This window comes from Phycodurus eques, chromosome 4 (assembly GCF_024500275.1).
Source record: "Phycodurus eques isolate BA_2022a chromosome 4, UOR_Pequ_1.1, whole genome shotgun sequence".
Classification (NCBI taxonomy): Eukaryota; Metazoa; Chordata; class Actinopteri; order Syngnathiformes; family Syngnathidae; genus Phycodurus; species Phycodurus eques.
Genome location: NC_084528.1, coordinates 20,619,073 through 20,643,914, shown reverse-complemented (window position 1 = coordinate 20,643,914; position 24,842 = coordinate 20,619,073). Strand labels below are relative to the sequence as shown.

General features: G+C 40.8%; 1 protein-coding gene across 6 annotated transcripts in view; it reads left to right on the top strand.

The window, feature by feature from the left end:
- Nucleotides 1-24,842, top strand: part of myh14 (myosin, heavy chain 14, non-muscle) — a 62,819-nt gene that overhangs the window by 33,555 nt on the left and 4,422 nt on the right. For 2 of the 6 annotated variants that reach the window (XM_061674563.1, XM_061674561.1), the window contains exons 17-44: nucleotides 99-167; nucleotides 1,961-2,169; nucleotides 3,335-3,456; nucleotides 3,580-3,649; nucleotides 4,428-4,588; nucleotides 5,387-5,495; nucleotides 6,693-6,824; nucleotides 6,916-7,122; nucleotides 8,156-8,293; nucleotides 8,369-8,492; nucleotides 9,632-9,803; nucleotides 9,887-10,099; nucleotides 10,515-10,659; nucleotides 13,589-13,795; nucleotides 13,877-13,981; nucleotides 14,055-14,207; nucleotides 15,336-15,584; nucleotides 15,661-15,774; nucleotides 18,182-18,280; nucleotides 18,351-18,563; nucleotides 19,402-19,563; nucleotides 19,638-19,766; nucleotides 19,863-19,951; nucleotides 20,034-20,157; nucleotides 20,311-20,519; nucleotides 22,862-22,970; nucleotides 23,271-23,443; nucleotides 23,604-23,627. In XM_061674563.1, the coding sequence (XP_061530547.1) occupies nucleotides 99-167; nucleotides 1,961-2,169; nucleotides 3,335-3,456; nucleotides 3,580-3,649; nucleotides 4,428-4,588; nucleotides 5,387-5,495; nucleotides 6,693-6,824; nucleotides 6,916-7,122; nucleotides 8,156-8,293; nucleotides 8,369-8,492; nucleotides 9,632-9,803; nucleotides 9,887-10,099; nucleotides 10,515-10,659; nucleotides 13,589-13,795; nucleotides 13,877-13,981; nucleotides 14,055-14,207; nucleotides 15,336-15,584; nucleotides 15,661-15,774; nucleotides 18,182-18,280; nucleotides 18,351-18,563; nucleotides 19,402-19,563; nucleotides 19,638-19,766; nucleotides 19,863-19,951; nucleotides 20,034-20,157; nucleotides 20,311-20,519; nucleotides 22,862-22,970; nucleotides 23,271-23,443; nucleotides 23,604-23,627 (4,030 nt within the window). Of the gene's footprint in view, nucleotides 1-98; nucleotides 168-1,960; nucleotides 2,170-3,334; nucleotides 3,457-3,579; nucleotides 3,650-4,427; nucleotides 4,589-5,386; nucleotides 5,496-6,692; nucleotides 6,825-6,915; nucleotides 7,123-8,155; nucleotides 8,294-8,368; nucleotides 8,493-9,631; nucleotides 9,804-9,886; nucleotides 10,100-10,514; nucleotides 10,660-13,588; nucleotides 13,796-13,876; nucleotides 13,982-14,054; nucleotides 14,208-15,335; nucleotides 15,585-15,660; nucleotides 15,775-18,181; nucleotides 18,281-18,350; nucleotides 18,564-19,401; nucleotides 19,564-19,637; nucleotides 19,767-19,862; nucleotides 19,952-20,033; nucleotides 20,158-20,310; nucleotides 20,562-22,861; nucleotides 22,971-23,270; nucleotides 23,444-23,603; nucleotides 23,632-24,842 lie in introns of those variants that run through there. The other 4 variants (XM_061674565.1, XM_061674562.1, XM_061674564.1 and 1 more) reach the window with 4 other exon arrangements.

The following is a 24,842-nucleotide window of genomic DNA, read 5'->3' as shown; positions in this document are numbered from 1 at the left end:
CTCCTCTACTTTTCTGCTGTGTTGATGCAATCTTTCCTGATTCTCACCCCTGGTTTGGACTTCTCTTTCCCTCTTTGCTTTCCTGCATCCCACCTCAGATATTCAAACTCTACCTCGTGTCTACTTCTTTGACTCCTATACCACACTGCAGGCAAATGGCTCCGACAGTAGGTTTCTCTGCACCACTGTGTGTGTCTTGCATGAACCTTCCCTCTACTGATATTGTGTTGTTTCTGTCTGCCCTTATGTCTTTATGTCAGTACAGTGTATTAGAGCTGTTTTTAGTTGATGTGCCTATGTGATGCACCATTTTTCATTATTAGTGAAGCAACTCCGCTCCAGTTTAGACGTGCTGTGACCTGTGTGAGAATAGCAGCATGCTCGTCACTGTAGACATCAAAGCAACATTCGAGATCATGCTTTATAAAGCTGCAATTAAATACAGACCAAAGAAAGCATAATTGTGATCTTGAATGAGCTCCAGAAATGGAAAATATTGGCTTACTAACATTCAAACAATATGCTAATGTAAGCCATTGTTTTTCTTCATTTGATGCCATTGTTTAAAAACAGTCTTAAGTAGAAAACAAGCACCTTTTTCAGTCATATCACATCTACAAATAGTAGTGGCTGTAAAGCAATAATCCTGCATCTCCACATATACTGTATTTCCTCAAATAGTGGCCTCTACTGTATTACTATTATACGTGCCTCAATTAGTTGCCGATGTGTGTCATCCACGACAGGCTCTCTAAAATAGAGACACCTCTTACACATCAGGAAAAGGTTCATAGACTCCATTGCTAAAATGGTCCACGACTGAGCCCATTTGATTGGTGTTGCTAACCAAAACGGCAGAACCTACCAAAGCAGATGAATTCATGCGCAACTGAGTTCCCTGTGCTTATTTTAGGTTACGTGATGACAGTATCCTTAACGACGACGAGCTCTCCAGTAAACTCTTGACATGTGATTGCTCCACATTGTTGAGTGTGTCCATGTTTATGTCCTGTATTTCCTTTTCATAGTCTTATTTATAATGTGTTAAATAAAGTCCTCTTACATTTCACAGTAATTGTAATACAGTAATTCCCTCCTAGGGACAGAGCCCTGCCGCAAATAGCGAAAAACCTTGAGTAATGGACATGCCCCCCAAAATTGTTTTAGAATTTTCCTATATTAATAGTTGAAACTGGAAATATCTCACAAACTAGGCTCCCAATACAGGCGGCTGTAGCTCAGTTAATAGAGCGCGTCGTCCAGGTTGGTAGTTCGTATCCCGGCTCTGTCTGTTGTTGAAGTGTTCTTGGGCAAGACACTGAATCCTGAAATTGCCTCCAGGTCAGCATTGTAAATGAGAAACTATTCTCAATTGCTTTACCTGGTTAAACAAAGGAAATTATAAAGCAGTTAAATAATATCTCAAACTCATATAACAGTTTTACAGTGGAAAATAAATTTCTTTCAGATGGTTTGATTTTGGGAAAAAATGCTTCGGAATTGCGCATGTACATGCGCATGCTGGGAAGCCTCTCCTTAACTTCCGCTAACAACCCAGGCTAAACTTACTCCTGCCCAACATACAAAGCTTCTCACTCAGTTGAGATGTACAGTAGTATCACATCAACATATGTCCTTGACATCAATTACTGTACTACTTTCATATTTAAACAGGGCTTTGGCCTCATATTGTGGGATCTTTGGGCATTTCAGGAAAAAAAGCACAAAAAACGCAATTTTTTTTTCAGTGAATACCATGGGATATGTGCCACAGGAAAAATGTGAATTGGTTAATTTGTGAATAGTCAACTGCGAATAGATTATACCCGGGCCACTATTTGTGGGAAATGTTGTATGTCAATCCTTCTGATAACATGCTTTGTGCAGAGCTTTGGTAGCAGTTTTTAGATTCAGCGTGGAAAATGTCTTAACTCTTCTCCTCTGTTGGCTTTCCATCCAGTGGACCGCATTATAGGTCTGGACCAGGTCTCGTCATCAGGTGAGAAAAGCGGGACGGTAGCGTTCGGCGCATCGGGACTGAAGACCAAGAAGGGAATGTTCAGGACCGTGGGCCAGCTCTACAAAGAGTCCCTTGCTAAGCTGATGGCCACGTTGAGGAACACCAATCCCAACTTCCTGCGCTGCATCATTCCCAACCACGAGAAGAGGGTGAGACAACACAGGAATGATAACAGCTAGTATTCCCTCCCCCCCAAAAAAAACTTTAATAAATGATACCAGCCTTTTGCAAAGGACTGAAGTTTGTCGTCATGATTCATCCATCCATCCATCCATCCATCCATGCATTTTCTGTACCGCTTATCCTTAAACTATCCCAGCTATCTTCGGGCGAGAGTCGGGGTACACCTTGAACTGGTCGGCAGCCAATCGCAGGGCACATATAAACTAACAACCATTCGCACTCACATTCACACCTACGGACAATTTATGGTCTTCAATCAACCTACCGTGCATGTGTTTGGGATGTGGGAGTAAACCGGAGTACGAGGCGAAAACCCATGCAGGCACGGGGAGAACATGCAAACTCCACACAGGCGGGGCCGGGATTTGAACCCCGGTCCTCAGAACTGTGAGGCAGATTTGCTAACCAGTCGACTACCGTGCTGCCATTATGATTCATACGTTAGTAAAAATATTACAATGCTAAAAAAAAAGGGAGCGTTTTCATTATGATGCAGAGAATATTACAAATTGCAATGATAAAAAAGGAGGATTTCATTTTTATTATTGCATTCATGAAAGTTATATAAACAAAATCACAAAATTGTGTCATGATTGATCAATTAATCTTACAATGCATTAATTGAAATCTTACTATGCTAAAATAAAAAAGTGGCATACTGAAATATTACAAAGCTAAAAAAGAATGTGATTTTGGTTTATATATTAATAAAAATCAGTTTTAATTAAAACAAAATCACAGAATTTAGTCATGATTTATAATTTAATTTTACAATGCAATAAAAAACAGAATTTTGTCAGTATGAGTCATGCATTAATGAAACTCATACAGCGCTATGAAAAAAATCACTGAATTTTGTCATGAATACATTGATGAAAATCGCTAAAAAAAACTGAATGTTGTCATTGTTATTTATACATTAATGAAAATATTAGAATGCTTAAAATATGATAAGATTTAATCAAAAATTGTTGATTGACTCATCAACAACAGGGTGTCTCCTGATCTTCCACTTCATTCTTAAATCTGCCATTCAAAGGTGTTAAATATTGTGTGATTCCTCTCTTACCGAAGCACACAATGAAAACATTTACCTCTTATTTTCTTTCCGCCTTATCTTGTCCTTTTTAGGCTGGCAAACTTGAACCGCAATTAGTTTTGGACCAGCTGAGGTGCAACGGGGTCCTGGAGGGCATCCGTATCTGCCGACAAGGCTTCCCTAACCGCATCCCGTTCCAGGAGTTCAGACAGAGGTGAGTGTCGTCGTATTAGTTGTGATACTATTTGTATATCAGCAACTCTCTCTCAAACACATGCTCACGGTTAAGTGTGCTCACGCCTGCTTAACCGCATACCAACTCTAATGTATCCTGCAGGTATGAGATTCTGACTCCTAATGCTATTCCTCGCACCTTCATGGACGGAAAACAGGCGTCAGAACTCATGGTAAGTCGTTTTTCACTAATGGTGGGTTTTTTTTTTTTGCTACCCAAGCCTTCAGTGGGGACTCACCTGACTTATTCCACCTTTTAATGATAAAAGAGATGTCGCAATTATAGAAGCAAGCAATACTATACAAAAAATCAATGGAACAGCCTACAACTGTGCCATGTACATCAGCTGGAGCAGTTTAGAATCAATATTTATCAAAAGACATGGTGAAGCAATTAAATAAAATACATCCTACTCACCAGAGATGCTTTGTATTAAATCTATTAAAGTATGCAGATCGCTTTTAATAGTTGAAGTTTGCTGTATTTTGCTAAATGAAGCGGGCTGTTCCAAGGTTTAATCTGAGCAACCAATCAGACAACGAATAAATGCAAATATCATTGAGGGCCAGCTCGTTGGCCATGTGAAGACAAATTTGAAATCTGATTGAGTTACATCAACCAGCACTAATTCTGAAGGCCCTTGGCAGATTAGATTTACATGCTAACACATAGAGGCTGAAATCCGATCGAACAAAACAAATCTAACGTCTACATACACCTCCGGGAAGCAGTGCAGCCAAGATACATGTTACGAGATAAAGATAATAGACTTTTGGGAATAAATTAATACAATTTGATTGAACAGATTTTAGAATTAGAGCGTAAATATAGATCAGTGCTTCTGATAGTGTGATACATGTCTAGCATTTCTGATAGTGTGATACACGTGTTCCAGATACATACTGCAGGTATTCCAGATGGTGATTTTAACTTCGATTTTCCCTGTTCAGATCAAAGCTTTGGACCTGGATCCCAATCTGTTCCGGGTGGGTCAAAGCAAAGTGTTCTTCAGAGCTGGCGTGCTGGCTCACCTGGAGGAGGAGCGAGACTTAAAGATCACAGACACCATCATACGCTTCCAGAGTGCGGCTAGGGGTTACCTTGCACGCAAGTAAGAAAAAAACAGCAATGTGTAAACCATGAGGTATCAAACGTGTTTTCATTGCATGCCATATAATTGTCATGGTGAAACCACGTTACATGTACAGAGTAATTGCTAGGGGTGGAAACGGCATGCCATTAATCATGGTTTGGTGCATACCTTGGTTTTATGATGATTGTTTGGTTCACAGGTACAGTACGGGAACAAAATGCTAAACAATCTGCTTATCAACAGCACATGTTGTTCAATTTTACTACCCTTATAGCTTGATTTCCAACTGACTGGTGAATGTAGACTAATAAGGCAAGCCATTAGCCTGACAGCAAGTTAAAAAATATTATAAAGGAGCACTGTTATGTCAAAAGGCAACGCGAATATTTTAACTTCTTAACGATCCTTATCAGTGACGTGGGAAGCAGATCATCCTGGACAGGAATTTGGTGTGTGGCCTTTGGAATGCTGCGAATGACATGAATAATGGGCTACACGAGCTAATTAGGATCCATCAAACTGGAATTGTCGGTTCATTCACATTGCCAGTAATCTGGAAGAATGTATGAACGAGCATCTCACTCCATTTCTAAGTGAGCATTGAGTTCATTTGTCAAGAATCAGTCATCCTAATTCAAATCTAAAATTGTTCCGCATTCATTTTATATTTGAATTTGGTTACATCTAAATAGGTTTGTTTATGTGCAGGGTAAAAAAAAAAAAAATTCTTGGCCTTTTATTTTAGAGTATCAAAAAAGATCATTACCTGCTTGTTGCCAAATGTGTTGTTGACGTATTATTTTGCTCTCTTCTCAGAGCCTTCATGAAGAAACAGCAGCAGCTGAGTGCTCTTAGGGTGATGCAGCGGAACTGTCATGCTTACCTCATACTCAAGAACTGGCAGTGGTGGCGGCTTTTCACGAAGGTACAAAAGACTAATAATAGTTTTAATCTCTAGTCACTAAATTTTGACCACGTGGATGTGTTTGTTTTTTTACATTTATGGCCTAGAAGTGGTTACTGGAATTATGACTTATTACTTTTTTTGCATAGGTTATTGATAGACTAAGGCGACTTCTGACTTACAAAGGTACAAATTTGGTTTACTTCTCCGCCGTCCGTTGGAACGGAACTCCTTAAAAACTGCTGACAACAATTTAACCACTTGCGCAATTTTAATGAGAAAAAAATACATTTTGTCTTTACAAGGATATTTTTGATAGACTTTGTCAGATACATGGGTTCCTTGAACTACGTGTCCCAACTTATGAGTTTACCAAGTTACAAGCTGTTGCTTCGATTATGTATTTTTTTGCTAAGTGACGCAAACCAAAATTAAATTTATGAGCAAGCTTCAGCTATGCTGCCGCTACAGTAAAGCGGGGAAAAACGAAGCAATTAAGGTACTGTAATGTCCTCACATGTGGGCAAGTAAAGCCACAGTAGACAATCTTTAAATTGTTTGTTGTATGGGATAAACAGTCAAACACCCAAATACAAAAGAAAACACTTGCAAGGAGCAGATGTAGGTCACAGCTCACGGTCAGACGCTCACACTGAATTATCCAGCCAACTTGACACCAGCTCCTGACTTCACTCACTAGGCAATGCCCCTTAAAGGCACACATCCAATACATGAATACTATAGCATGTACAGTAATAACACTTCATAAGACCAGTCTTTTTCAGTCTCTTTTTATACAATTCCATACTTGTTTGTTTTATTAAAAACACATAAAGCTTTTGGGGGAATAGAGGAAAACTGATTTCATATGCAAGTAAATGAGTTACGAACTTAGTCATGGAACAAATTCAACACATAAGCCAAGAAATAAGGATTTTCTGCTTGTCACTTTAAGTTGCTGGTATAGATAGAGGAACAAAGATACATAATTGGTAGTAAATAAACAATAATTAAGTGAAATTGGATAATTTCCCACGGCACACCCGATCTGCCACAACATACTTATGTGCTGCGGCACAGTGGTTGGGAATTACTGGTGTAGCTAACGGGGTCTGTTTCTCTGTAACATGTTCATTTCTGAAAGTCTCTGTCGTCATTGGACACAATTCCTAAAGTTAAAAGTGAATGTTTACCTGACTCTTGCTGTGTACTTGCCAGGTGAAGCCGCTGCTACAGGTGACTCGGCAGGATGAGGAGATCCAAATCAGAGAATCTGAGCTGGTGAAGGTCAAAGAAAGACTTACCCGAGCGGAACAGGACTTCACCGACCTGGACAAGAAACACATTCAGGTGAGCCTCAACTTAATTGTTCTATTTTATCACAGCCTCCTCTCAAACGTCACTCACTCAGTCACTATCTCCCCTCTTCCTCATCTACTAGCTGATGGAGGAGAAGGCAGTGCTGGCCGACCAGCTGCAAGCCGAAGCGGAGCTGTTTGCAGAAGCCGAAGAGATGCGGTCCAGACTGGCCAGTCGCAAGCAGGAGCTGGAAGATGTGCTCACTGAGCTGGAGAGCCGCATGGAGGAGGAGGAAGAGAGGGGCGTGCAGATGAGCAACGAGAAGAAGAAAATGCAGCAGAATATTCAGGTATGGAAGCCCAAAAAATTGCAACACACTTTCGGTTCATCGTTTGCCCCATATCAAGGTTTTTTTTTTTTTCCTGTGATATGTTTTTATGTGGCGGCACGGTGGACGACTGGTTAGAGCGTCAGCCTCAAAGTTCTGAGGACCTGGGTTCAATCCCCGGCCACGCCTGTGTGGAATTTGCATGTTCTCCCCGTGCCTGCGTGGGTTTTCTCCGGGCACTCCGGTTTCCTCCCACATCCCAAAAACATGCATTAATTGGAGACTCTAAAATTGCCCGTAGGTGTGACTGTGAGTGCGAATGTTTGTTTGTATGTGCCCTGCGATTGGCTGGCAACCAGCTCAGGGTGTACCCCGCCTCCTGCCTGATGACAGCTGGGATAGGCTCCAGCACGCCCACGACCCTAGTGAGGAGAAGCGTGAATAAAATACCGCAAATAAGTGGGGATTTCTGCGAATAATGTAGGATAGGTCGCCCCCCCAAAAAATCTGTAAATAGGTGAATCTGCGAATGCCGAACTGCGAGTACTGTATTTATGTTATGTTTTACGATAATACTCAATTATATTAAGTAATTTAATATGTAAATGTGGCCAAAAAGCAAAGCATGGAGCATCTCTGTCACCAAAAAGTATGGGTGCAGTCAGTGAAATGGGGAAATCGATCAGTGCTATCTCAAAATAGCCACACTCTGTCCTTTATTATCACTGGTTTACTCTCGTTTTGGTAATCCACTTCTTCCTTGACAATCACACCATGTTTTTGTGGTTCAATCAAAAATAATTCAGTCCAGTATATGTGGCGCGTCAAAACCTGATACAGGGTTGCAGTTTTTCCATTGCAGTCAATCGGTAGATGTGTGGTGCTCAATCACTTTGTATGTGGCGAAGAGTCACCACCTGTAATTTTTTTTCTCAGTTGCGTTTTGCCATGTCCCTTTGTGTGCGCCGGGCCAAAGACGTTATAACGTATTTATTGTGAGTGGGTCTCGAACTAAAAACTGTGTTTCACTCTGGTCTTCTTTTTCTCCTTCTAGGACCTGGAGGAGCAGCTAGAAGAGGAGGAAAGTGCCAGACAGCGCCTTCTGCTGGAGAAGGTCTCCTTGGAGACCAAAGTCAAAAGTCTAGAGAGTGACCTTCTAGGTGCAGGGGAGCAGAGAGATCGCCTTGGCAAGGTTGGTGTAGTATGGAAAGCTTGCTGTCCGTTCAAACATTTGTCCCGATGCTGTCAATCTTGTGGTGTTGTGCAGGAGAAGAAGCAACTGGAGGAGCGTCTGAGCGAGGTGACCGACCACCTCACCGAAGAGGAGGAGAAGAGCAAAAGTCTGAACAAACTCAAGAACAAACAGGAGGCCATCATCGCCGACCTAGAAGGTGAAAATTGAACAAATGTTATGTAGAGCAGTGGTCCCCAATCTTTTTTCCACCATGGACCGTTTCTGCAAGTCCATATTTTCACGGACCACCAACCATTGGTCGACGGATGTGGGGTGGGGTGGCAATGGAGTTTCCCGACATGGGGGGGGGCGCCGCGCGTTTAGATGACGGAGTGTCATCGGGTGGGGTAAGGGATGCCAGCGTCTCCGACTCCACAAAAGAGAAAAAGTATTTTGTTTATCTGCAGCCCGGTATCAAATGGCCCACAGCCCGGTACTGTTCAGCAGACCTTTGGTAGGTGACCACTGATTTAGAACTGTTGTGTGGATTGTTGGTGTGCATATGGTGTGTTCATAAAAGTATCTAATTTGTTTTCCCTTACAGTATTATTAAAGTAATATCTATCTATCTATCTATCTATCCATCTATCCATCTATCCATCTATCCATCCATCCATCCATCCATCCAGTTTCGTGCCTAGCGCAACTCCAGCGCTGTGGTTGGCTTAACTCTGTGAGGAGGTGGATTATTAAATGCTTATTAAGTATCGATCAACTCTCTTTCATCTATCTATCTATCTATCTATCTATCTATCTATCTATCTATCTATCTATCTATCTATCTATCTATCTATCTATCTATCTATCTATCTATCTATCTATACCTGTCTGTCTGTAGCTATCCTTCCCTTTAAATCTATATATCTCTGCCTATCTATATCTATCACTTGGGCCTTTAGTTTCGTGACTAGCGCAACTCCAGGGCTGTGCTTGCCTTAACACTGTGAGGAGGTGGATTATTAAATGCTTATTAAATTTCTTATCAACTCTCTTTCATTTCTATCTATCTGTCTGTCTGTCTGTCTGTCTGTCTGTCAGTCAGTCAGTCAGTCAGTCAATCACTAGGGCCTTTAGTTTTGTGACTAGCGCAAGTCCAGCGCTATGCTTGGCATAACTCTGCGAGGATGATAAAATAAAGATGGTATCTCCTCCTTCATTTTTACAAATAATTTATTTGTCCATGGCTTCCACTTTTACAGTAATACAAATCCCGTGGCAAAGGCCATTTATTATCTGGCGTGCAATTCCAGCTGTCCCTTCTTAGAATGGCGTGTGCTGTGCATGTGTATGGTTCAGATCGTCTAAAGCGTGAGGAGCAAGGACGTTTGGAGCAGGAGAAGTGGAAGAGGAAGATAGAGACTGAGGCAATCGAGACGCAAGAGCAGCTGTCTGACCTTGGTCTCATATCTGGCGAGCTTAAGGGGAGTCTGACCCAGAAGGAAAAAGAAATAACAACCCTGCAGAGTCGGTGAGGGACAATAAAAACATAACAATAAAGAAAAAAAATGCCAAAGTAGATTCTCAGTCACTTGATGGCTTTCTGTGGAAAAGGTTGGAGGAGGAGGGTGCACGGCGTGCAGAAGCTCAGAGGTCGCTGAGGGAGGCCATGTCGCAGGTGTCCGAGCTAAAGGAGGAAGTGGAGAACGAGCGAGGCATGAGAGAGAGGGCGGAGAAACAGAGGCGAGACCTCGGGGAGGAGCTAGAGGCTTTGAGGACGGAGCTGGAGGATACCCTCGACACCACCGCCGCCCAGCAGGAGCTCAGGTAGGAAAGATATGTGCAACAAAACAGCAGACCCCAGTGACCGAAGAGGACATTAAAATACCACCAAATCACCCAACTATGGGGGAGCCTGACCATTGAGGGCTCTCTTAAAATATTGTACTAAATCCAAAATTGAACAGGCAGCCAGTGTGCAAGGACCATAGAAGGGGATCGAAGTGGCTGAACCTACGGTTTCTAATGGAGGTTTTGCTGAGATGGGTGACAAAGTCATGAATGATCACTTCTAGGTTAGAATGAGATAACATGGCTCTAAGATTAGAAATATTTTGAGGTGGAGAAAGCAGTAATGTGTGATAGTTGTAAGATGTTCACAAATCATGGCTACATCAATTATGAGGTTTCTTAAGATGGGGCGCATATACAAACATATCGAAAACTTTTCATCTCTGTACAGGTCTCGTCGGGAGGCTGAGTTAAACGACCTCCAGCGTTGCGTTGAAGATGATACGCGTCGACACGAAGTCCAGCTGTCAGAGCTCAGAGTCAAGCACAGCGCCGCCATAGACAGCCTTCAGGAGCAGCTGGACAACAGCAAGAGGGTGAGAAGAAGAAACAACCCATTAAATGCATGCATATATAGTGAACCCCAGTCTATCGTGGGGGATACAGAGTCCAGACCCATCCCCTATATAGAATATATATAATAATGGAAGTCCGCTAGCTTATTGCTAACATACAATATTAAGTGCTTTAGATGGGCTAATAGTCCCACACCGACGACATGTTTTGTCCTCGACAAGATTGAAAAAACTTTATTGGCCGTCAGATAGTTACAGTACTGCGCTATAAGACACGTGACAAGGCTAAAAATAAACTAGCTTTTGGATTCATACGCGACAAAGAGTTAAATGTGTTGTGCGGAGCTGATGGATGACATTGGATGGATGACATTATTGATCGGATCGGTGACTTATGACATGAAAGCCAATCAGCATAAAATGCTAATTAACAGCTGATACCGATAGCACCAATTAGATCGGCTTAAAGTCTACTATTAAGAATCAATGCCCTATAGAGGTTTGGTTTATCTAGTTGAAATGACTGGGAAGTAGCTATATTACCTACAGTCACGGTTTGATTATGACATTGTGTACTATAAACACTGTTGCCACAGTTATCTTGAAAAAGTAACTTAGTTACTTTACTGATTACTTGATTTCAAAAGTAACAAAGTTAGACAAAAGTAACTTTTTAGTTACTTTCAGCAGCTGTTAAGTAGCAGGAATATCACTTATCCACAGTACAAAAAAAGCATTAGGTTAACCGTACCCGTTACTAGGTAATGTATGCCACACAAGTTACAGGATGATGTCATCAACATTAATCAATAACTTAAATATTAGTGTAGTTGAAGCCACATTAAATCAGCAACTTAGTGCAGAGTTCACATGACAACACAATACAGCAAGTACCTAAACATAAAAACAAGAACACCATTCTCAGTACACTGCCGATTGTGGTCTATGAAAGCAACAATGTGTGTGTGTGTGCGTGCACTGTACGTAAACATGAAAGTGAGTGACACACGCACACCATTGCTCCCACCACAGTAATTTTTATGTGAAGGGCGAGAAAACCTTTTTTTCTTACTACGTGACGTCAGCCATGCAGCTCGTTCAACCAGCTCACAGACAAAGTCACTTTTCATTGTAAATATTATTCAAGCTAACAATTGTGTGTTACTTTGCTTGTTACTCAAAATGGTGGATTTTTGAAGTAATGTGTTACCGGCATCACTGACCATAAATCAACCATAAATGTAACAGTTAAATAACACACACATTCAATGAGCTAGTGGTAACATAAACACACATTAACAACAAAGATTAATGTCTTTATTACTGCAATAATTAAAATTTGCATGTTGGAATGAATTGTGGGAACCACATGGCTTTGCTATCGTCATGCTAGCGGCTACTAGCCCAAACTGGAGCGTTTTCCCTGCTTTCTCATTTGGGTAAGGGGAATGATTGTTCTTTGTGCCGCCCCAGCTACCTATGAGCTACAGCTAACGCGGATATATATGATGCAGAGCCGCAAAGGCAAACGTGTGCCTCGTGTCTGTTGTCAACACAGCATAAGTCACTAATCATCTCTTCAATGACAGCGAATAAACTACACTTTTAGACAAGTATCGTAATATTAGTCATTCAAACTGCTCTAAGTGCTAGAGGACTCAGCATCTTTTTGCACAATTGTCAAAAAAAATTTTTTACCGGCATTACCAGATAAATAGCAAACCTTTATTGCTCAGTGACAGTTTTTCTCAATGTCTTATGTCTCAAAAGTGTTCTCTGTCAATTGACTGTCTGTTATCGTACTAGAGCGGCTCCAATTACCAGAGACAAATTCCTTGTGTGTTTTTTTGGACATACTTGGCAAATAAAGATGATTCTGATCACAAAGGCTGGGAGAAAGACACGTAGAGATGGTTACACCATACTAGTCGCTAAGCTATCGTGTCATGATGTCGCAAAACACCAAAATAAGTGATCGTGTGGTACAGTACACTTGTCACATGGGTCTGGCTGGAACCGCGTTATAGCAGAGATTAGCCAACTTTAAATAGCAGGCAAATTAGTACGTGTTTGTAGAGGAAAATACTGAAATATATGATGATAGACAGTTACATAAACACAGACACCGGAAAGCGTAAATGAATTAGTACGTCACTGCCACCTCGTCACTTGAGAAAATGCGCCTATAAATTTAAAAGTGCATTAATATAATAAATATTTATAATAAAATATATCCTTTATTAGTTCCACTATGAGTAAATTTGCATAATTTCAGCAGCAGTAATGGAAGGAAATACAAAAAGCATGAAAGAGAAAACATTTGGTTGCAAATGCGTCCGCCATTCCAAGTTTGATCCAATAAATACATTAAAATAACAAATATTGAAGCCATAATTAATTAAAGATCATAGAGTAATGATTATGTTGTGAAATTGAATAGTATACAGAATTATTTTTATCCTATTACATAATATACTGCAATAATTGTCCCACGGTAATGTTCTTGACATAGTGTAAATCATACGGAAATTCAAACAAATTGCTCTGGAAGTTAATTTCTTTAGGTTTACAGCTCTCAGTGTGTTATTTTAGTATTTTCTTTTCGGGTTTCGGCTTTCGGCCAAGAATTTTCATTTCAGCGCATCACTAAACAATACTCACAGGCATATATTCTCTGTGCTCTGTGGTAACTACAGTTTTGACTGGAGTTTATTTGGGGACCTTCTCTGCCTCTTCTTCTATTACACTCCATATCTTCCAGTAGACCTCAGTGCTGCCTGGCATGTTGCACCACAACTTGGTACGACACAAAAGACACGCATATCTAAATTTGGACATGCATGTATCCTGGTTGCCTAAAATCAGTGATATACTGGGAGCGAGAAAGATGAACCACAATAAAGCAGGGGTTCACTCCACACACAACGTTGACGTCCATGCTGTCGTTTAGGCACGTCAGTCTTTGGAGAAGACCAGACTGGTCCTTGAGGAAGAGAAGCAGAGCTTGAGCATAGAGCTGAAGAGCCTCCAGGCGAGCCGTACGGAGAGCGACCGAGGACGTAAGCGGGCTGAAAGTCAGCTGCAGGAGCTCACTGTCCGGCTCACTCAGACCGAACAAGAGAAGGAGGATAGAGAGGAGCGAGTGCAGAAACTGCAGGTGGGAAAAGCTTGAGCTTTTATTCAAGTCATTTGACCAATGATTGCATAAAATATTTTCATTCCTTTTGTCTTCTTCCAGAATGAAATTGAGTCTCTCTCCAGCAATTTGTCCTCCTTTGACAGCAAATCCCTACGCCTGTCAAAAGAAGTTAGTAGCCTAGAGAGCCAGCTGCGTGACTTGCAGGTAAGATGCGCACATTTTTAGTAGAGGAAGTATTCCACCCCCCCTCGCTAATCTTTTCCTCTCCACCCTCCAGGAACACCTACAAGAGGAGACTCGCCAGAAATTGGCTTTGGCCGCCAGGGTACGAGCGCTGGAGGATGAGAGGAATGGACTGATGGAGAGGCTGGAGGAGGAAGAAGAGAAATCCAGGGAGTTGACCCGGCAGATCCAGACTCACACTCAGCAGGTAGGCCACACCCACCAGACCCTGGGCTGCACCCACCAGACCCTGGACCTGTTAGCTCAGATCCAAACTGATGCTGCAACATCAAATTGGGTTCTTGAAGCACTTTTCCTGGTTTGGAAAGTGCTTCAATTTACAGGTGCACTTTGACTTATGAGTTTAATTTGTTTTGTGACCAAACTTGTAACTTAATTTACTCTTATGTCAAATAAATTTTCCCCATTGAAAGGAATTGAAATGCCATTATCTCGTTTCAGTCCTCAACAAACCACCATTTTTTGTTGAGTGTTTTTAAATAATAAAAATAGCACTGTATATTGATGATTATAGCTTACAGCTAATAAAACCCCCAAATTCATCTCAAGAAACCGGAAAAAAAAATATTTTAATATATACAGTAAATGAGGTAGGAATTGGCCTTCTGATTTTTTTTTTATCATGTATTTGATTCAGAACAATATGAATTTCACGTTTTGAATTAAACTTTTGTACGATATTTAAATTAACTGAGATGCACTTGTATATGTTTTTCTGTGAGCTATAAAACTAGGGGTTGAGCCGATGAGTCGACTAGTCAATTAGTCGACTAATCAACAAGTCGACTTTAATACTCTGCATCGACATTTACAGCTTGAAGTCCATTAATTGCAAATCACGTGTTTTTTGCATCTCTTCTTCTAATCGGCCAATTTACAGTGGAGTTTGGACTCGCCCGTCTGCTGCTGTCACTGAACTACAATGCTCTTTGGAGCAGCACAGTGCCCGACCAACAAGGCGACGCAGACGTCATGTCTGTGCTGGTCAGAGAGTAGGAAAATGAGATACCTATAGATTAGAATAGCAGTTAGCATCGTTAGCATCTGCTATTCCAATCGTCATCAAATAATCCACGTCAACTGCTTTCATCACATTGTACGAAAAATCTTTAGTCGTTCAAACCCTCGTCAAAACAATTCAGTTTGTCAATCTTTGTAATTTACTACAGCTAATCTATATATACAGTCCTGGAAAAAAAAACATACTATACCGTGACCTTAGAAAAACATGTAGTGACCCTGAATTCAAGGTTTGATTAGATTGTTACTGTTTAATTTCTGACACACTCACACTTCCTCTACTGCGACTCTACAGCTGGCAGAGATGCGCAAGCAGTCAGAGGAGGTGAACACGGCGGTGGAGAGCGGCGAGGAGTCCCGCAGGAAGCTCCAGAGAGAGCTGGACGCTGCTGTCCAGAGGGAGAAACAGCGGGAGGAGGAGAAAGAGCGTGTGGAGAGGCAGCGGGAGCGCCTCAGAGAGGAGATTGAGGATATGACTCTGGCCCTGCAGCGGGAGAGGCAAAACTGCACGGCTCTTGAAAAGAGACAGAAGAAGTTTGACCAGGTCAGATCAGGCTCCCGAAATAGCCACACAGATGTCATTCCAGATCCAATATTGAATTGTCCCTCTTGCCCCTCAGTGTTTGGCTGAGGAGAAGGCGGTGAGCACTCGTCTGGCTGAGGAGAAGGACCGAGCAGAAGCGGACAGTCGAGAGAAGGAGACGCGCTATCTTGCCTTGTCCAGAGCTCTACAAGTACTTTATTTACCATAAAATTTGGACTACAGTGAATCCCTGTTAATTGTGGCGGATACGTCCCAGACCCACCCGCAATGAAAATAAGTGAGAGACCATATAATTGTTTTTTAGATAGTTTTACCCAGACACTTTAAACATATTTAAACTTATTAAAGCACTTTTTACAGTATTCCTAATTTCTTGTTCTCACTCTGTAGTACAGTTCACAATATAAGAGACAAAGTGCTTGTTTTGAGTGGGAGGAAAAAGTATGTGAACCCCTTGGAATGTCTTAAATTTATGCATAAATTGGTCAATAATGTTGTCTGATCTTCATCTAAATTAGAAAAATTAAACACTCTGTTTGAACCAAAACCGCACGTTTTCATATTTTTATTGAAAACAACGTAAACATTCACAGGACAGGGAAAAAGTAAGTGAATATACTAACTAGTCAATCTTCCTTTGGCAGCAATAACCTCAACCAAACATTTCCTGTAGTTTTAGATAAAACTTGCAAAATACTCCACACATTCCATATATTTCAAAATACAATTTTGACATATACTTGGCAAATAAAGAGGATTCTGATTTTTATTCTGATGAGTTTTGGACCATTTCTCTTTAAAAAACTGTTGCAGTTCTGCAAGATTCCTAGGATGTCTGGTATGAATACCTTTAATAAGGTCATTCCACAGCACATCAATTGTGTTGAAGTCAGGACTTTATATACAAACTTGTATAGAGCTGAAAAAGGTTAAAGTACCTCTAAAACACTGTTGCTTCTCTTCTAAGGAGTGATTATCCAATAACCAATACTTCAAGAGCACACTGCAGAATGCTCAATGGAGGTAACAACAAAAACAAGAACCCTCGAGTGTCATCTTAAGGCATACAGAAATCACTGGCACATGCCAACAAAACATTGTTGCACCTTTGACGTTTGCTGCAGAGCACTTCAATGTGACACTGGCAAAATATTCTGTGGACAGATGAAACCAGTTAAATTGTTTGGTTAGAACACACAATGCCACGTGTGGAGGAAAAATGGCACAGCACAGCAACATCAATGGGAAAATGCATTTACAAGTTTATCAATATATTTTTCAGTAGAATCTGAGGTTATCTGTTCATCAGTTGAAGTTCTAAAGAGGATGGATGTTTCAACAGGACAATGATCCAAAACACAGAAGCAAAAAAAGAAACAACAAAATGGCTTCAGAAGAAGAAAGTGTTCTGAAGTGTCCCAGTCAAAGTCCTGACCTCAACCAGATTGAGATCCTTTGGCAGGACTTCAAGAGAGCTATTTCAGAATCAGAATCAGAATCGTCTTTACATCAGACCTCCCAGGAATCTTGATGAACAACAGCTTTGTAAAGAGGAATGGTCCAAAATCAAACCTAATCGTTGTGCAGTTGTGCAGATCAGATTTGAAATGACAGGAAACTGTTGGTTGAGGTTACAGGTCCCAAGCAGTCAACCAGTCATTAAAGCCAAGAGTTCACTTACTTTTTACTCCCTGTCCTTTGAGTGTTTAAACATGCTGGTCTATAAAAATATCAAAACATTATTGTTTGGGTGGTATTAGTTTAGGCAGACTGTTTATTCTTGTGATTTACTGTCGATAAAGGTCAGACTACATTGAGCAATTTATGCAGAAATTTCTGAAATTCTAAAGGGTTCACATAACCTTTCCTCCCACTGTACCTGTTACTCCCAGTTTAAGAGAATTAAACGTTTTACTGTATATTGAAACACCAAAATGTTCATCCAAGCCGTATCATTTCGTCTAACAGAAGTACGCTAGCCTAATGGTAACATATAATGGGAAACATCATAGGCAGGCTAATGGTAATTAGCATAGAGGTTACAGTAATTATAAAACGTCAAACAATTGCTACTTTAACACACACAGAGCAACAAGACATAGAAACAGCATACAACAATACTCACAGGCATATATTGTTTCTGCTCTGCGAGAACAACAAATACCAAAACGGCAAAACGCCGCCAACATATATAATCGTCAAGTACATTTTTCAATGGAAAGGTGTGGAATAGTGTTTCCCCCCACTGTAATGATTAACAGATTCCTGTAGATGGCAGCATTGCATCACTTTGGATTTGAGATCAGTCTACGTTTTCTTTTGGTAGTTTCGGTGCTTATATTGTTGCAGAACACAATATTCTGTGGGTGTTGAAAGATCAGTTAAAATGCTCTAAAACGGCCGGCAATTTGGGGAGCTCTGCTTTGATAAAGGGTGGTATTCTATCAGTTAATTGCGTTGCATCTCTTCCAGTCAACCTGACTGCATATTCCAGGTGGGTCTGGAATGTGTCACCCATGATAATCTGATAATTATTAGGGTATCGCTGAAGTCTTGACTGTGCTGCATGGTGATGACCATGACCATGTTTTGTGTAGGAGGCCCAGGATCAGAGGGACGATCTGGACAGGTCCAACAAGCAGCTTCGCCTTGAAATGGAACAGCTAGTCAACCAGCAAGATGATGTGGGGAAGAACGTAAGGCTTAATTTTCTTTATTCTCTATCTGTCTGAGCCTTCATTGATTGACCCCTTTTCCGGCGTCCAGGTCCACGAGCTGGAGAGGAACCGTAGGGCTCTTGAGGCGGAAGCCGAAAGACTCCGTACTCAGACGCTGGAGCTCGAGGAAGAACTGACGGAGGCGGAAAACTCCAGGCTGAGGCTCGAAGTCACCCTGCAGGCGCTCAAGGCTCAGTTCGAGAGGGAGATCAGCAGCAGCGAGGAGAAGGGCGAGGAGAAGAGAAGGGCCCTCAGCAAGCAGGTAGAGAGACGCCAAGCTTGATTAATTTGTGTTAATACGGTATATGTGCAAAGTATATGTGCAACCGACTTCCGCATTTGGCAACACCAGCCAAAGTACTTCCTCCCGACTTTGGTGAATGGCGAAGGGGACCGTGACAAAGCATCCGTAGGAACTTCAAATGTCTACGATGTTGTTGTTTTTAAACACAAGATGTTACCACAGAGCCATCAAAGATGCCAATATTCAATGTTTAGGCTTTGTTCATGCTTATATATATCTTATCCTGTTCAGGGTTGCAGGGTGCTGGAGCCTATCCGAGCAGACTTTGGGAAAAAGGTGGACTACACCCTAAACTGGTCGCCAGCCAGTCGCAGGGCACACATAGAGACAGACAACAACCATTCAAACTCACATTTACACCGTTACTGACTGGGAACGAAACACACGCTGCCCTTACCGAAGTCAGGCGAATGTACCACTATACTGTTAGTGACGCACAATTATTAAACACAATGCATGTGTGAGATTCAGGTCCTATTTTTGTCCACCTGGGGTTGCCATCCTCATGTTCTACACTGTAGTATCTTTGATTTTTGATTGTGAATGACCTTAAAAGGTAGGGCCTGGCCTGGTGAGTGACGTTGGTGTCAGTGAATGAGAGTGTAATGTTGGCTGGCTGGTAACTGGCTAACCCGTTAGTCAGTCTGCGTTTTGAGTGAGTTGTGGCAATTTTAGATACACTAAAAGATTTATTGAAATTGGATGTTTGTGAAAAAAAATACTATTTATTTTATTTCAAGACCGTACGATCAGCCGAGCTCCCAGATTTGAGAAGTCTCTTCCCTTGTTTTCCCAGGTGCGGGAGCTGGAGATCCAGCTGGAAGAGGAGCGCAGCCAGCGCTCCCAGGCCGTCCTGACCAAGAAGCAGCTGGAAGCCGAACTGCAGGATTCCGAGGCTCAGGTGGAAACATCCAGCCGCAGCAAGGAGGACGCCGTCAAGCATCTGCGGAAGCTACAGGTACGATCACACACCACAACCACCACCTGCCAACATGCAGATGGTAATAAACATCTCTTATGTGTTTGTCTTAGAGTCAACTCAAGGAGGCGCTTCGAGAGCTGGATGAGGCCAAGATTACTCGAGACGAGGTGATTACACAGTCCAAAGACAACGATAAGAAAATCCAAACCCTGGAGGCCGAAGTCCTGCAGCTCACTGAGGTATGTGACATATTTGGAAATAATACTTGACTTTGTTTTAAAAAATGACTCAGGCAGTTATGCTTCTAGACTAACAATATCCTTTTGTGTGTGCAGGAGCTGGCCGTATCCGACCGGCAGAGAAGACAGGCTCAGCAGGAGAGAGATGAAATGGCCGACGACATAGTCAACAACAGCTCGGGAAAGTCTGTATCGCTTTGTGCTCTCGAAGTGTTGACATGAAGCTGATGTCAGATGGTTGTTATTTGATACGATGTGTTTGTTTAGGACAGCGCTCTTTGAAGAGAAGCGCCGGTTAGAGATGCGAGTGAGCCAGCTGGAGGAGGAGCTAGAGGAGGAGCAGACCAATGCTGAGCTTATTTCAGAGAGACAGAGAAAGATGGCTCTGCAGGTACAGTAGATGCGGTTCCACACACAAACTTTCACACACACATGCACCTTTCAGCCCTCTTCTAAATGCAGTGCTATAGAGAGTTACAAACTGTTTTGAGTGTGTGCTAATTGTCTTTATTAAAAAAAGTAACAAAACATTCCCTTCATTCAGGTGGAGACGCTGACGGTGCAGCTGCAGGGCGAGAGGACCCTGGCCCAGAAGGCGGAGGCAGCGCGGGAGCAGCTGGAGCGACACAACAAGGATATGAAGACGCGGCTGGAGGAGCTGGAGGGAACTGTCAGGGGTAAACATCGGCTCAGTGTCGCCGCCCTGGAGGCCAAGATAGAATCAATGGAGGAGCAGCTGGAACAAGAGAGACAGTGAGAGAGCAAACTCTTTTCATTGACATCCCTGTTTTCTAGGTGTGTTTTTTTTCTAAATGTAGAATTGTTTTGCAAATATAGATATTATTTGAATGTATGAATTTACTGTATGGACAAATTAATAACATAATGGGTGGTAAAATGTATATAAATATATTTATAAATATTACTTTGCCCCAATCATGAGATAACAAAATTAATTTATTTAAAAAAAAAAGAAAATAAATATTATTTTAAAGTACATATTTATAAATAGATTTTATTACAACTATGTCTTTGAATATAGTTTTTTCGAATCATAAAAAAAATATATATTATAATATATAACAGAATATATTAATTTATTATCATATAAATATATTTGTGTATAATTAAGAATACATTAAAAACATAATGGGTGACGTAGTTACACCTTAATGTATATGTCATACATGCAAATTAGGTGCCTTTGGCGAAATTCGCCGTTTTTAACTCGAAATAGACCGTTTACGTGAATCGTATCAATCCGATGAGTTTTTCCTTGGGGGGTGGGGGGGACATCACATGACTTCTATTGGGCTTCCCGGGCTTAGGTATTCACACTAGAAAGGCCAGCCCGGCTGATTGTTGTGCCTATGTGGTGGCCATGTTGGTAAGGTCGTCATTACCATGAAGGCAACGGCATGCTAGTACATTTAGACGAACAAAGTACATTTAGACGAACAAAAACAACAGCTTTCATGTATTGTCGTATTTGTCTGGGACTGTATGCCCAAGCATGGATATTTCATCTCATAACTTGAGAAAACACCGTGCAGTAAATTGCAAATGTTTTTGTTGGTTATTTTTTGCCGGATTTTGACAATTGTCAACAACAGATGCAGAGTCCTCTAGCACTTAGAGCAGTTTGAATGACTAATATAGCAATAGTCCGGTGCAATGACTATTGTGCAAAGGGTGCCGAGACTTCAAGGAGTGTATGCAGTTTAAAGTGACTAGTAGCGCGATAATCTGGTACAATGCTGATTGTGCAAATGTTGCAGATACTCCTCAGTCAGTGTGCAAGTGGGGCAGATGCCACTCAGGCATGAGTGGCCGGTATTGGTCAACAACAGAGACTACTACAGTGAGTGCACGAGTATGTATAAATGACCCGACAGAAGTGTGACAACAAACTCAAGACAGAAAAATTGGCAGCATGTTCAATGGAATTGTGGGTTAGCTGTTTAAGAAGTTGATTGCAAGAGGGAAGAAGCTGTTGGAATGTCTGCTAGTTCTAGTTTGCATTGATCGGTAGCGCCTACCTGAGGGAAGGAGCTGGAAGAGCTGGTGACCGGGATGTGGAGGGTCCGAGAGGATTTTGCATGCTCTTGTCTTAGTTCTGGCAGCGTGCAAGTCCTCAAGGGTGGGTAGGGGGGTACCGACAGCAGTTTTGATTGTCCGTTGCAGTCGGAGTTTGTCCTTGGACCATAACTGAGTATTTCATTAAAAATACATATATTATTTGAACAAAAATATTTTTTCTGATTATAAGTATAATTTCATTATATATAATTTGTATATAATTTTAGTCACATGGTGGATTTATAATACTGTATTAGTATTATTATTATTATATTATATATAATACTGTATTTGTATTATATTATTATATTGTATATAATACTAAGAAACCACAGAAACCAAATTTTAAAAACTCCACTGTGACACACAAAAACACAAGGGGAAAAAATAATACAGTATTATATATATATATATATATATATATATATATATATATATATATATATATATATATATATAGTATATATATATATATATATGTGTGTGTGTGTGTATATGTATATATATATGTGTGTATATGTATATATATATATATATATATATATATATATATATGTATATATATATATATATATATGTATATATATATATATATATAAAAAATACTGTATTAGCACTTGCTTTTTTTTCTCCATAAACTTGAGATTTTTTTCTATTGAAAATGTTGATGAAACTTTAACTGTGTGAATGTGTGTGCGGATGGTTGTTTGTTTCTATGTGCCCTGCGTTTGGCTGGCAACCAGTTCAGGGTGTACCCTGCCTCCTGCCCGATGACAGCTGGGATAGGCTCCAGCACGCCCGCGACCCGAGTGAGGAGAAGCGGCTCAGAAAATGGATGGATGGATGGATGACATTAATAAGAAAATGTAGAAGGTTCTGCATGTCCATGATCAAGAATTGCTGGTTCATGCTGTGTAGATCTCGACCTCAATATGAATTCTAACTTTGAAAATGATGGTAAATACATAAATAAATACATCGATATTATAATAAATACATTTGTTTTTTTCTCTTAGGGAGCGTGCCATTGCCAACAAACTGGTGAGGAAGACAGAGAAGAAACTGAAGGAGGTTATGATGCAGGCGGAAGACGAGAGGAGGCATGCCGACCAGTACAGAGACCAGGTATACAGTACATTTAATACTTTGAAGTCCTGTAGTCATTTCAGTGAAGAGAAAGTCACGTAGGAGTACTGACACCTGTGTTTGTTGTGACAATGGAGCCTGTTTCATCACTCTGTTGATCCAGCTGACTGCCCCCACTGTGTATGTCAAAATTGGAACTAAACCTTGATTTACACCAATGTTCATCTGAAAGATATGCCTTTACGCTATGCATTTCTGCACATAATGTAAAAAAGACAAAATTGAAATGGTTAGCCCACTCTCGTTCTCAGTATCTCAATTGTGCTTTATCTGGTGTAGCTGGATAAGTCCATGGTGCGCCTGAGGCAGCTGAAGCGTCAGCTGGAGGAAGTGGAGGAGGAGAACTCGCGCTCCAACGCACAGAAGAGGAAGCTGCAGCGAGAACTGGAGGAGCTGACGGAAAACAGCCAGAGCAGGATGCGCGAGATCACCAGCCTGCGCAACCAGCTCAGGTACGCGTATGGCCTTGTTCCCGCTCTGTGTGTGCGTTTATTAACAACACCATTTAAATTGACCATTGACCTTAATTTTCTTTTGCTTTGCTCTTTTTTGTTGCATCCATTTGTGTTCATCTAACTCTGTCCCATCTGTCCACATCACACCAACACTCAGCGTCCCTGAATGGAGACCAGAGCAGTAGGTCATTGTGTTTTTTGTTCTTTGTTTTGTTTTGTTTTCTCTGTGCATGTCTGTAAATCCATTGTGGGAATTAACCCAAGTCAAAAGATGTTGAGAACAGATGTTTTCCACAGTTTATAGACTAAAGATGTTATAGTTGTTTGCATCCCACTGGCATATACGTACTGGATTTTTAGTTATTTGTCTTCTGTGTGTAGGACACAATGTGTGTCACAACAGCATAATGCAGGGCTGGGCAAACTGAAGTGCACAAGGGCCAAATTTGATTTTTAAAATTACAGATGGGCCAGGTAATTTGATGAGGTGAAGAAAATAGTTTAAAAAGTGTATTTTAGAATAAAATTTTATTTATTATTGTTTATAATTAATTTACTTATATATATAAAACGAAATGATAAATAGTTTATTTTATGAGCATTCTTTTATGTTATTATTCAAATATAATTCATTCATTCAAATAACTGAGGTTCTGCTGTTTTTCCTCAATAAATTGGTGCCTTGCGATACAAATGACCCGACTTACAAGTTTTCGAGATACGAGCTGTTGTTCGGACAATTTTTTGCTTTGACTTGTGAGCAAAATTTTAAGATAGGAGGATGGTGTATAGTGAACAATTCTACAAAAATAAATTGAAGTTTGCTGTCAAATTAAAGATACAATAAAGGGAATTACACATTTTGCATTTGAAACAATGCCATACCTTTACATTAGGAAAGTCCGCTTAGCTGAATGTTAACGAGCAATGCAAAACGCCATAGACCGGCTAACGAATAGCATCAATGTGGCGATGTCATAACACTTTAAGCAATTCACAGATATTTATTCTTTATGTTCTGCGAAAGACGACTAAGATTACTGCATCTTCCTGAGTTGTGAAACTCGTTTTTTGTGTGTACCGCCAGAAGGAGCAGTAAAAAAAATGCAAATAAATGTTTCATTCTTAACAGTTTATTCAATTATGTTGTCGTGTCCTGTTTTTTATAAAGTACAATATTATGGAGTGCTATTTTCCCTATTCAAATACATATTACAAACATTATTGTTGTTGTTTTTCAGAGCGAGGGGGGACTTTTAACTCTCTTAATGGCATTTCCATTCATTTCAATGGAGAAAGATGATTTGAGATAAGACTGAGTTAGTGTGGTCATGGAACAAATGAAACATTTCATTTCAGAGGTTGCGGTGTACGTGACTCCAAAAAATGCTATCTC